Source organism: Lagopus muta, chromosome 11 (assembly GCF_023343835.1).
Source record: "Lagopus muta isolate bLagMut1 chromosome 11, bLagMut1 primary, whole genome shotgun sequence".
Lineage (NCBI taxonomy): Eukaryota > Metazoa > Chordata > Aves > Galliformes > Phasianidae > Lagopus > Lagopus muta.
Genome location: NC_064443.1, coordinates 8,444,196 through 8,456,682, shown reverse-complemented (window position 1 = coordinate 8,456,682; position 12,487 = coordinate 8,444,196). Strand labels below are relative to the sequence as shown.

Below are 12,487 nucleotides of genomic sequence, written 5' to 3'. Positions count from 1 at the left end.
TGGACAAAACAAAGGATAATCACTTTCAGTGTAATTACTGATACTAATGTTAATTATGAATTATATGGTTATGTATTTCTGACAAGATTATCCAAATTTCATGTATGGTCTTATAAGGTGTAGTGATGGGGGTGAAATTACTGCCTTGCAGCTGTTGTGTTTATCTACTACAGACTAGAAAATAACTTCATTGTGCTGGTACAAGTAGAGACCACTGAACGTTTTCTGTCCTGAATTGATATTTTGAATGGAGCTTTCATGGCATCTTGGTTTGAGCAGGTCTTCCTCCACTGCCTTCAGGGTTTCTATAGTAACACTGATGGAAAAAATGTTCCCATAGGAACCCAACTGTGAATAATAACGAACAACTGAAAACATTTTGCTTTTGCATCTCAGGTTAAATAGCCCTTCAGAAATCATGGAAATAGTGAAACTTTCTTTTTTGCTTGATTGGTAGGAAGTCATCCTGCTCTTCTAAATGGAAAAGTGTGATTTCAGAGTAAACACAAAATCTGTTGCTTAAGTATCGTCCTCAGAACAATGGAGAATGCTAGAAACATTGGGTGTAAAATTTGCATTGGCTTCAAATATTTCAAGTTAAAAGAAACATTTGATACGAAAAGTTACAACTTCCAATGTAACTTGTCATGTAAATAGGTTTACATATTTCTTGAAGATCAAACTCTTGTTAGTTTTCTGACCTTGCCGTGCAATGGTGATCAATATCAAAAAGATCACATGGTACAGAACAGTATTTGATGACTGCAGTGTCTATTTATAAATCCCCTCAAAAACATCACTTGTTTTTTGCAGCAGTGAATTTGTCAGTGTTTGAATTTAAATGGAATTTCTTAACATCACAGGATGCAATATTAATTGAAGCTGGTTGTTATTACATCTAGTTCTCCTTGTACATGTAAATTGGCCTTTGTGCAAATAGTTGCCTTGTTTTTATTTAATTCACTTCCATTCTGAACAAAAGGGGAACCAATCCAGTGTTTGTGATTGGAATAAACTTCTTAGCTTGAAAGCATTTTAGGGCTTTGTGCAGGGCTTTTCACTAAGACAAAATGCACGCGGAACTCCAAGAATGTATGGTGACAAAGAAGATTTATGGAGTTGCAACAAGCAGTGCAAACTGCTCAGTAGTAAAAAGGACTCTGCTGATTGTTTAAAAGATCTAAGAATTCAATGGAAGCTGAATAAGAATTGCGAAGATCATTTTGTTAAATATGAGGAGAAGGAAGTTTTCTAAACCTAGGTGCTGAGATTTGCAAGTACAGATACTTAGGTGATTTAACAGACAGAATTAAGGTAAACATGAAGTACGTGGTGTAATTGCACTAGTTTTGGTGAGTGGCTACTGCACGCTGAAACTAAATCATGGGCATGGTTTCATGCCCTTGGAAATGTTAGTTTATTATCTCCAGTGGTGAGATGTGTGTTGAAGTCTCAAGGTGAGATAATCAGGTCTGTCTTAGCATCGAAATTACTGGAGCAGTTCATGTCACTTGTTTTAAAACACTTCTTCGTGAAACAATAAACTTTCTCAGTAAAACAGCCATCTGAAAGTTGCAGCCAGTAACTTTCAGTTGCTCTCAGTAATTGATGGCATTTAATAAGAGCAGGTTTCCTTCCTTGGCTGACTGGCTTCATGCCATGTCCGTGAGAGGCAGGAACGAAGACAGACCATCACACAGTGCTCTTTAGAAGGTAGACAGGAGTTCCTTTTGCTTAACACTGAACTCAACACAGACAAACCTCTAAGTTGACTATAGGCTTAAAAGCATAACAACTTGATTTTTGCTAGAAATGGATTTTTTGGGGGTCATTTTTAGTTGAAATTCAAGCTACAGTGGAGAAAACAAAGGTGCTAATGAGAGCATAAGCAAATAGGGTTCTACAGTCTAGTATTGGATTGCCTTGCATCCGAATGTTGTTTTAAGTAGCAGTGCCCTCTGTTTTCATTCCTCTGATCACTCTAACTGCATGTTAGTGAGCTGCAGCTTTGCAGGAGTTCATGTTTACCTTCAGAAAGAGAGCCAGATGGTAGGAATCCAAACAATAAGGGTTTTCCATTCTTGTTTGTTATCAAGAACGTGGTGTGATAGCACTTGGGTGATCATTTTGAGGCTGTTAGTAGCTTCTGTGTAGACTAACAGGGAGAATGCTGTTTACAAACCGCTGAGAATTCTTTGTCTGCTTTCTCGTGGCAAATATTTTTGTTTCTATCTAACCAGTAAGTGCCCAATCTTGCTAAATTAAGCGGATTTCACAACATCTGGTTCCTGATGAGAACTTTCTTCTGTTTTGAAAACAAGATGGAATAGACTTCTATTTCCTTGAACACGAATGTTGTGAGTTTGTGCCCGGAGGGTTGATTTTTCTGGCATTCTCACCATGGGGGCCATTCAGGCATTACCACTTGAGATTTTTTTTCCCATGGACTGGAGGATCTTATCTACACGGCTGGGTGGAGATGAGCAAACATTTCTTTTTAATGAGTTGTTCTCTTTGTCAAGGGCTCAGCATGTATCTGTGATACAGCAGTGGGATGGTGTAATGTCTGAAAAGTTATTATATGTGTTATTGAAATTTCTTTTTCTAGCTATTATTGAAATACTATAGGAGTAATTTAGGCTGCTCATTCAAAGCCAGCCAGTGAGTAATCTTTCTAATCTTACATTTCACAACATTCACGAAGCAGTGATATTTACTTAAAGAAATACAGGACAGGGTGCCCTTCCAAGTCCCCGGCATTTAACGCAGCTATCCTGTGTCAAACAGCCAAAACACCTGTGTCCTTCTGTTGGCTGGTAGCCAGGGTCTGCTTCTATTTCAGCTGTGAGTAGAGTTCATGTATGTCAAGGGGGTGATTCTGTAGTGATGTATCTCAAATGTAATTTATTGCATTAACCTTCAGTAAAAAATGAATGAATGAATGAATGATGTTAGCAGCTTGACATCAAGCATGTGCTTCTTCAGAAGTTGAAATATTAGATCGTTAGTAATCTGATTTTTAGTTCAAAATATCTAACTTAGTCATTTGATTTTTTTTTTTCTTCTTTATTATATCAATATTAATCTTGACAGGAAATACAAATAAATGCAGAAATGGAGAGATGTTATGTAGTTTCTTTGACATTTTGCAGTGCTGTGCATTGATTCGTTGTACAAACAAACGTATTCTGAAGTAAGCATGGAAAAAGAGTAGGTGTGGTACAGCTCACTGGTACCTGCTTCAGTTATGCAGGCTTTCATCTTTCAGTGTATACCCAAATTCACTGAGGCTGTTTTTCTTTCTTAATGCTTGTGAGACTCAGCTCATGATAGTAGGAGCAGATTATTATGTCAGCATTCAGAAAGTCAATACTGCTACTGAAAATCCTTCATCTGCTTTTTTCCTTGGTGGATATTTTTGTTTCTCTGAAGATAGTAACTGTCCAATCTTCCTTATCTAAGGGGAGAGTTGTTTCCAGTTATCTGGCGGTTGGTTGTATGGAAGCTCGAATTGCTCATGTCTGCAGAATTAATCCTTGATAAACTGAACATAAACCCAGTCATTGTGAGATGTTGCCTTTAGGGAGAAGAGTGTATCATGTAAAATCTCCATAGGAATTTGAAATGCTAGTCAGTCAAGTTCTGCTGTATTAGATTTGGTTTTTTTTTTCCCTTTCAGAGAACAAAATAAATTTTACATAATATTTTTATTAAGAAGATGAATCCATGTTGTTTTTTTCTTTCTTTTCTATGCTTTTAAAATTGATGCCAAAGGTATTTGAGTTTAGTGTTAACTGTAACTTAAAATATCTGAGAGAATCAAAGCTGTTGTTCAGAGTAATCTTGCAACTCTTGGGCATCATCAGGCGAACTGCTTGGGAATCTTTTACAACTCATTATCACAAATATACCCCAGTATGTTAAAATAAATATGCTTCTGTAATCAGTGTTGTGTTCAGTACTTTCTGTAGGTTGAGCTAATGATAGTACAAAGAGCAGTTCTGAACGTGAGGAATGATTTGTCATTTAACTGCATTTTGGTAAAATATTCACAGCTGTTGTAACAACCTTTATTTTTGCAGTTTGAGAACAATTTTTACTTAGCAGAGTTTTTCTCTAAGTGTTTTGAGCTTTCATTTTTTAGCTGAGTATTCATTTGGATTTGTGAAATGCACTTTTATCTCCAAGCAGAGACAGCAGCTGAGTATTATAAACACATACTTGGATATTTGTATCTAAAAGCTGTGGTAGTCAGTGCTGTGTGTGCAGAGAGACTGCGGGATCAGACGAAGATGCAAGTTACATGAGCTTACTGTAAACTAACATAAATCCTTCATTTTATCTCATCAAGACTCAAAATAGGTAATGCTGTTTAATTTTTTTTTCTTCTTCAGTAATGCAATAACTTTACAACACTGGATGGATATTTTTAGTCTTCAGATTCCTTTGTACTTAGCACTTATTGCAGTGATGTTACTAACCTCCAGCACAGCACAGGCTGTGCACAACGCACAGTGATTATTCTGGGAGCCACGCTCTGTCTGCAGCTTTCAGTAAAAGCACCTTTGTCCAACTGATATTTTTATTGTGTCTATTTGTAGTATCTGTGCATGGGAACCTAAACAGCCAATCCTGCATGTATTAAGGACAGAAGTATTATTTAATGAGTTAGTTCTTTTCTAACCATTATCAACAAACGTTTGGGGTATGTGGCTGGGTTCTGTCCTGAGTTTTGTGTGGCAGGAATAGTTATGGTTCATACTCAGCTTTGGCGCTGATCTGCTCTGTGAATGTTACTGCTGATGGTCACAGGTGAGAAGAGAAGAATTGAAGTTTTACTTTAAGTTCCAAGACAGAATTGCTAGGTATATAATTACTAAACAAACAAATATAGCCATCAGTTTTTGCAAAACCATTTAAAGGAAGATCAAGCCATTTTCAGACAAGCATTTCTGATGATGCTGGATTAATGTGAATTTCAGTTTTTTTTTTTTTTTTTTTTTTTTCTGAATGCAGGCAGCACATGGGACAACATAAACCTTTTGTAAGCCAAATAGTATTTACTTTGGTTTTGATGGAAATGCATCTTTATTTTTGAAACAGTGCTCTCCACGGAACACCAGTGGACATCCTTAACCTTGTATAATAATACTTCATCAGAATTTATGGCAGTATCTTGTTTCTATTGTATCCAAACTTCTCTAGTATATACTTTGTTTCAGGGAAGAAAACAAGACTTTGATTATAATTGGCCTCCTGAACTATAGAAATTGGCTCCTATGTCCCTATAGTCTCTGTGTTTACTGCATGTTTAATTCAGTGGCTCTTTCTCTCCAGCCTTTTGCGCATCAGAGACTACAAAACAGTTTTTAGAAGCATTTTGGTTAAAGACAGAGCCATAGCTTACAGATCATTACCAGTGTCAAAAGATTCAGCAGCATAAATGCTTTGTCCAGTAAGATTTCAAGCTATCCTCATTGCACAGCAGAATCCTAGAAAGCTAGCAGACACAGGAGTCAACACAGGGCCTTCAATACACTTAATGATGCAGCATTCTTATTAACAACACGTAAAATCTAATGGTTATCCGAAAATAGAATTCTTGCAGTCGCTTTGTGTTTAAAATATCAATTAATAGAATGTTTCTTTAATTAGCTTATACACTATTGCAATTCAGTGAAGAGTTATCCTTCCAGTAAACAGAGTATTCTTCAAAGTAGGGTGCTGTAGAAAAAGAGAATATTTTACAAAGTCTGCAGTTGTCCAATTGTTTTCCAGTGTAGTTCTCATTGATTGCTAGACAGCTGGGAGGACAGATCAAAATAACTTTCAGACAGTGATGGACCAAACTGAGAGCTGCACATGAGGTCTTGGTTTTGCTAGAACCCTACTTTATTATTTGAGGTATATTTGGGAACCAGAAGTTGTGCTTTACCTGACTTTGATTTAGGGGTGTGTTCAACTGAAAAGTGCTGGCTCAGAACGCTGGCCGTGACAAATGATTGCAATTAGCTGAGGTGGTTTCTAGCCATGGGAGGGATGAGACTTCTAGAACAGTCTGTTAGTAAGACGAAGAGTCCTTCTGTAGTTTCAAGGTAGGCTATATGAAGTGGTTGACAGGAAATTAGAGTTGATGTTTTCACTATTCTGCCCATGCTTAGACGTTGAATACCCCAGTGAAATTTTCCTGGGCCAGTGTTGGAACCCAAGGGAGCAACTTTTCTGACACTCACGTACCATCCTGCATTTTGAAAGGCTTCTGTCAACCCGCATAATGATTTGCAGCCTGATTAAAGGCTCTCACAAGTACAAAACCAATTTTATTGCTTTCTTTTTATTTGAAAGTGGTTTCTTGGTATCATTTATGGGGATCATATTTTTGAATGAATTTTGGATGGAATAGAAAGTAAGGAAGTAACAGACCGGTCATGTGTATGGAGATGAAAGTTTTTAAGAAATGGTTTAAGGCGGCCTATTCAGTGAGTATATGTGATAAATGAGTCCAACTCTTAAGTCTGATTTCTTCTGTTCAGGAGAGGGCTGTACATCTAGAATGAAAAAGCAGTTAGCAGAGAGTTTTGATACATCCTATAAGTATCAGGCCATAAGTCTTGGAGGACCTGCAGTGATAGATGGCTTTTATTAGCAAAGCACACTTTTTCTTAAAACTGTTTGTTGGGTATTTCAGGCTCTTTAATAATTATAGCCTTAAATTGCATTTAAATAAGATATAGCTTTAAATGGCTTTAAGCAGAAAGAAATCTAGAAAAAGCAAACAATGCTTCTTGGAAAATTAGAGTCTGGTTCTAGTCTGAGTTCATTTGTGCCTGCTGCTGGACAAAATGGATGCAAAACACTGTTAGAATGATCAATAATCTGTGTGACTTCTTGTTGTTGATCACATTCTTTTCTTCTCATAATGCAGTTAGAGTTCCACTGAGGATCTTGGGTTAGAAATTGAATTTCTTAATATTTTAACTTGGAAAGATGTAGTAGGAGAACTCAGTTGGACAGTCATCATAAATCTGCGACGTATACTGCAGTGTGCTTGAAATATTGGTGGTGTTCATGGCTGGCTGGCTACTGGAGTGAAACCTGAGAATATTAACACCAAGGCTGGAGTTCCGTCTCAGTTATTGTGATTATAGTATATCACGTTATTTGCATTGTGTTAACATCTAAAAATGTCTGCTGCGACCTCTGCTCTATGACATATTGTATATAATATGAAAATGTCCATACATGCAGTATTTTACACCAAATATTTCACATCTGAATAGAGGAGACAGAAAATTAAGACAGGGATGATTACTGCTGTCCTGACACTGCAGGACTTGAGGCACAGTGTGTTGAAGTCCCTCAGGAACTGTGAAGAGCAGAAGTTGCTCCCAGATCTTTCATGTTAGTCTAGCGCTTGAAGTGCAGAAACATCTGTCCTGTTATTGTTGGATGGAGAGAAGGTTTGACAGGCAGCCATTTAATTGGTTGTTTTTTAACCAGGTGCACGTATTCCTGTAATTTAAATAATTGCATGGTTTGAGTTGCAGTGTGCTCGGCACTTAAGCCTTGCCACCGAACTGTGCGTTGGTTTGGTCAGCTTCAGCAGGTCAGCCAAGCTTTGATCTGACTTCATGTGTAAAGCCTCAGCAATGTTTGCCTACCTTAGCAGAATCATTTAAGATCTTACTTCGGGATCTTAATGGGTGAAAAGCGCTCATTAAGAGTGAAGTGGATAATATGGTTACTTTTCAGAAATAATTGTACAGTGATAATTATAGGGTAGGAAGAAGGTTTTGAATGAGTAAAACCTGAAGTCAGCTCCTCTAGTTGTTTGCATCACACATGGCTATGGCTAGCTTGCTTTGCATGGTGCTTGGCAAAGCCTTGCTGTTTTGGGGCCCTTTGGTGGCCACCTAGCAGAGCTGTATGTGCACAGCCTGCGTCACCTGGCGCAACTGCGGCCTCAGCAGCACACAGGGTCAGGGCTGTCTCTGCTTGTTGGAAATCAGAGTGATGCAAAGTTCTTGCCAGACATCAAGTCGGTGCGTCTCTGAAGGCTTGTAAGGCTGCCATGTCCCTTAGCTCTCCATCTAAATTGAAATGTTTGTCTGAACTGAAGACAGAAGCCTGTCAGGAGTACAGCCAAGGAAATCTAAGGTGTCTCAGTAGCTGAATTCTGTTTTTTTTTCTCCTCTGTTGTCACTCCATTTTTGATGTAGAAAACATGACAGCTAAAAATGTAATTGGTAAATGCTTTTCCTTGTTTCATTCTGCAGGCCAAAACAACAGCAACAGAACAATTTTTCCTTGTTTCCTTCTACTAAAGGCTGGAATTTCAGAGGGGTAAGTTTGATGTTGTTTTAATACCTTTTTCCTTCTTCAACCTATTGCTGTGTGACTTAGCTGTTGAAGTATAATCTGTGAGTGCTGAAATCATGGCAGAACAGCAGAATAAAAATCTTTCATTTTGTGACCTTCTACAGTGCTTTCTAAAAAACCCAGGTTTTGTTTATGCGATTGGTTGATTTACTAAGAAGTATTTGGGGAGACAATTTAGTGTAACCAGTTTAACAGTGTGATCTTAAAATGTGAAGTAAAATTGATTTGTTTTCCTATTTGAGAATTATTCAGCAAGACTGAAGTGACTTATACTATTTTTTGATTTTTTAAATTATCTTTTTTTTTTTTTTTTTAACTACAGTGTAGATGTTTGTAGAATTACTGGAAACTTGAATGTCTCAATTTTGCAGAAGTGCTAGCAGAAATTACCTGGATTTCTTACAAGGTTGGAGAGAATAGATTTTATTTCTGATTTGTTGGTTGGCTGAGCAAGGCCATCTGCACGCATGTGCACTCCCACAGCAGCAGAATGAAAAGATGTGTGAAGAAGCAAAGCAAATGAAACTGAAAACTTCGATGTATTTTTAGCAGTATCAGACAATTTTTCCATGTCTGTTTCAGGTCTGAGGTGTAGTGCTAGCACAGGTCAATCGTTTTCAAGTCTCTCTGTTGAAACAGAGCCTTCTACTTGATCTATTGAAAAGCCTAAGGTGGTAGTTTTCAAATGGCAAGAGTATTTGCCACGTGTGTAAGTGCTGTAGCTTGGGATACAGTCTAGGAGTCACTGTGTGTTGCATCTGAGGAGCAGTGTTTCTGTAATCTTTAAGTCAAAATAAGGGTTTTTCTGCCTTGCAAAATTCATTTTCTATAGTAATAAATTACCACTACCTGTAATGAGAACTGACTTGCACTGAACCTAACAAATTTCTATTCAGGAGAGCTTCTTCAACAAAGCATTTAAGTAAGAAGATGTTACTGAAATGTGTTGTTGAAAGAATAAATGACATGTATAAGATGTACTGATATGTGCTGGTCATGATATGATAAACGTTGCTGAAACTAGAAATATTTTTCACAGTATCTGATACTGACTTGGGTATTTTTAAGTGGAGCACCCACTATTGCTTATTGTGAAAAGGATCTTCAAACTGCTTCCTTCGTGTATAGAAATGAGGATGTGTGGGAGTTGTCTGCCTTGTTATTTTTAAGGAGACTAATGGGACACTAACACAGACTTCTAGTTCCATAGCTTTAATATTTCATAAAATGCATTGTAATGGGCGGTTGAAGTGAATTATCCAAAATAAAGAACTGCATATGGGGAAGAAGCTGTAGCAGTTGTTCCCTGAATCTATTCAGATGCTGAAGCTGAGGCAGCTGAGCTCTGGACCAGAGAGTTTGGTCTCTGCTGACTTCTGCAGGGTGTCAGCATCAGGTTTGTTTGGATGGGTGGAAAGTGTGTGTTATGGAAAACGCAATGAGCAGACTTCAGGTCACAAAGGTTTTGGTATGGATGGTTAGTGATAAAAGATCGTCCTTGATATCTTTTCTTAAGCAAGTATAAGATCTTGTTGGGTAAATGAGCTACATTAATATTGACAGTGGATCAGTGCCATTCTTGAGTGAAACGAACAAAACTGCTGAGATGACTTATTCATAGCTATGCTTTTTAAAAACATCTGTGCTGTTTCTGTACTGCAGACTGTAATGCGAGATCATTTCAACAGTGACAATAAAACAGAAGGTTATGAAGTTTTATGAGTTTACCTGTCCTCACTTTGCAGTTGGATCACTGGTTTAGCATGTCTGTATCTCATGCTGATAAGTGGGCTTGTTAAAGCATCAGTGAGCAAACACCAACGTAAACCTCAAAGAAAGATAAGAGGGCCCAGATGCTTAACTTTTACCAAGGGGAAACTCCTCTGCGCTTCTGTCTTCCTCTCTGTGCTTAAACGTATTTATTCATTTTCCATTTTAAGGTGTTCTTTTGAATCTCATGGTTTGATTTCCTCCGTGGGAATTTCCATATCAAGATGATACCATTTATGTTTCTGCCAGTGCTGTTTAAGATAACAGTAGCAACTATTTCCAGAAGGTTAAGCAGTGTTCCATGTGACAGCAGTGAGCTGATTATGGTTTTTTTGTTTTTTTTTCTTCTTTTTCAAAGGGTCTGACATAATTCTTGTTTCGATGTTTAGGCTTAAACGTACCAAGCAATGCAATCTCTGAGGTGTATGGTGCTCCTGCATATATTCATAGTGCATCTGATTAATTTGCTCTCTGAAGAGATTGCACTGTCAGGTGCCCAGCAAACAGTGTTCTAGTGGAAAGGTATTTATGGAGAGAATTGTAGTTTCAGAGAGGAAGAAACACTGAACCTGTGGAGGGAGATAAGAATATCACAAACTTGGCACAGGTGTAATTGGAAAACCAGAACACAGGACCCTAGCTGGTGGATGAGGTACCTGGAGTATAAGAGAAACAAGGCAAAGGAAGATGCTGGCTGCAGGATTGGAGAGAAAAAGAGGAGGAAGCTGAACTTTGGAAGAGAGAGAATCATGATGGAGAAAGCAGTAAAAGATGTAGTGACAGTGTGAGAGAGTAGAGAGGGATATGAAGGAAGGCTAGAGTGTGTGAGAGCAGATACACAGGTGTGGAAACAAGGAGAAACAAATGAAAAACAGAAGCATCCTGTATTTGTGCAATCATGCACCTATAGGTGGAAGATATGAGAATTAAAGCTTCTTTTCTTCTTCATAAGTTATGATACAGCCTTGAGTCATGTGCCTGTGTGCTGTGTTATCCATAGTAAATGCAGTCAAGCTTATTTGTACATATCTGAATTTGTGAAGCCTGACAATCTCTCCTAAGGAGTCTCAGATTTTAACCGCTTTGTCTATCTCCCCTCCTGCTGCCTCAAAATGACTACTTCTGGTTTCACCAGCAGGATAATTTTCTAGAGTGCCTTAATTATATGAGTGATGGGCTCATGCTACTAAAAGCCTTTAAGTGATTTACTTCTTCCTAATGATCTATTTAGATGTATTTACAAGAGTGGTCTGTTGCAGCCCTGCTGATATGGCTCTTCGGGTGGCTGTGAAGGAACTGCAGTCAAAAGAAAAGCAGTTACCTGGTTAATGAGAAGTGCCAGGTTTGGAGGCATAGCTGCAGAGGATGCTGCTTTTGTCTGTGCTTGTCATTGATTTTCCTCTATACTGCTCCACAAAGAGCTAGCATCACTTCCTGCATATTTTAAACAGATGTCTGAACCATTATGCTTGTTTCTCTTTTATTTCTCCTACAGTAACTTTAGTGCTAAAAATAAATCAGTAGCAAAATCTAAACTAATATTTTCTACTTCTACATTTTGAGATGTTTGGTGTGTGGTTGTCTAAAGGCTGAAGATTTACTGCAACTGTGCTTCTTCATATTTCCTTGTTTTCTGTTTCCTTTTTGGTTTTGCAAAAGCTTCTAACTAAACAGCAGATATGGTCATCTGGGAGGGAAGCTGATATAATTTATGAGAAGCTTGACATAAAAATGTGCTAAGCTTGCTGAAGGTCAGTTTTAGGTTTGTAAGTTGTTTCCTTGCTAATTTTGTTTCAGGTATGTGTGTGGGGAGAAAAGATGTATTTCATGCCAAATGGGAAGAATTCCTCACTTTTCAGACAGTATTTGCAAAACTGTGTGTGTGTTTTGTGCAGGCTGGCAGACTTCATTTGTTCCCTTCAGGGTACATGACTATATAAGGTGCGGGTTCCTAAGAGAGAAGTTCTTTTTTTCCTGATTTTTAACTTGATGATTAATTATATAAATTACATAATCATGTACCACTGCAGAAAACACCTCTTGCTTCTGGATTCTGACTGGTTCTATTCAGTTGAGTACCAGTGGATGCAGACATTGCTTACGCAGTAAAGTTACCCATAGCAGAGGCTGTTACGGTATCAGACAGGCCTTTAGTTGGACTCGTTGAAGAAAACTTATCAGCTAATGTCTGTAGATTAAACATGCTTCAGTACCATTATCTTGTAGTGAAGTATGAACAATATAAGACCAATTAATTTTCTAAGACATGTTATTATATGCATTAAAAAGCACGATTATGTTTTTTTCTCTTTTTTAATGCACTTGCATTTTGCAGACA

General features: G+C 37.8%; 2 protein-coding genes across 3 annotated transcripts in view; one reads left to right on the top strand and one right to left on the bottom strand.

Annotated features, from left to right (window-relative positions):
• The window catches only part of ARHGEF3 (Rho guanine nucleotide exchange factor 3), a 114,272-nt gene that overhangs the window by 29,881 nt on the left and 71,904 nt on the right, over nucleotides 1-12,487 (top strand). For both annotated transcript variants that reach the window (XM_048957273.1, XM_048957274.1), the window contains one exon: nucleotides 8,277-8,343. In XM_048957273.1, the coding sequence (XP_048813230.1) occupies nucleotides 8,277-8,343 (67 nt within the window). The remainder of the gene's footprint in view (nucleotides 1-8,276; nucleotides 8,344-12,487) is intronic.
• LOC125698633 (sarcolemma associated protein) overlaps nucleotides 1-12,487 on the bottom strand; it is a 403,851-nt gene that overhangs the window by 332,056 nt on the left and 59,308 nt on the right. The window lies entirely within an intron of this gene.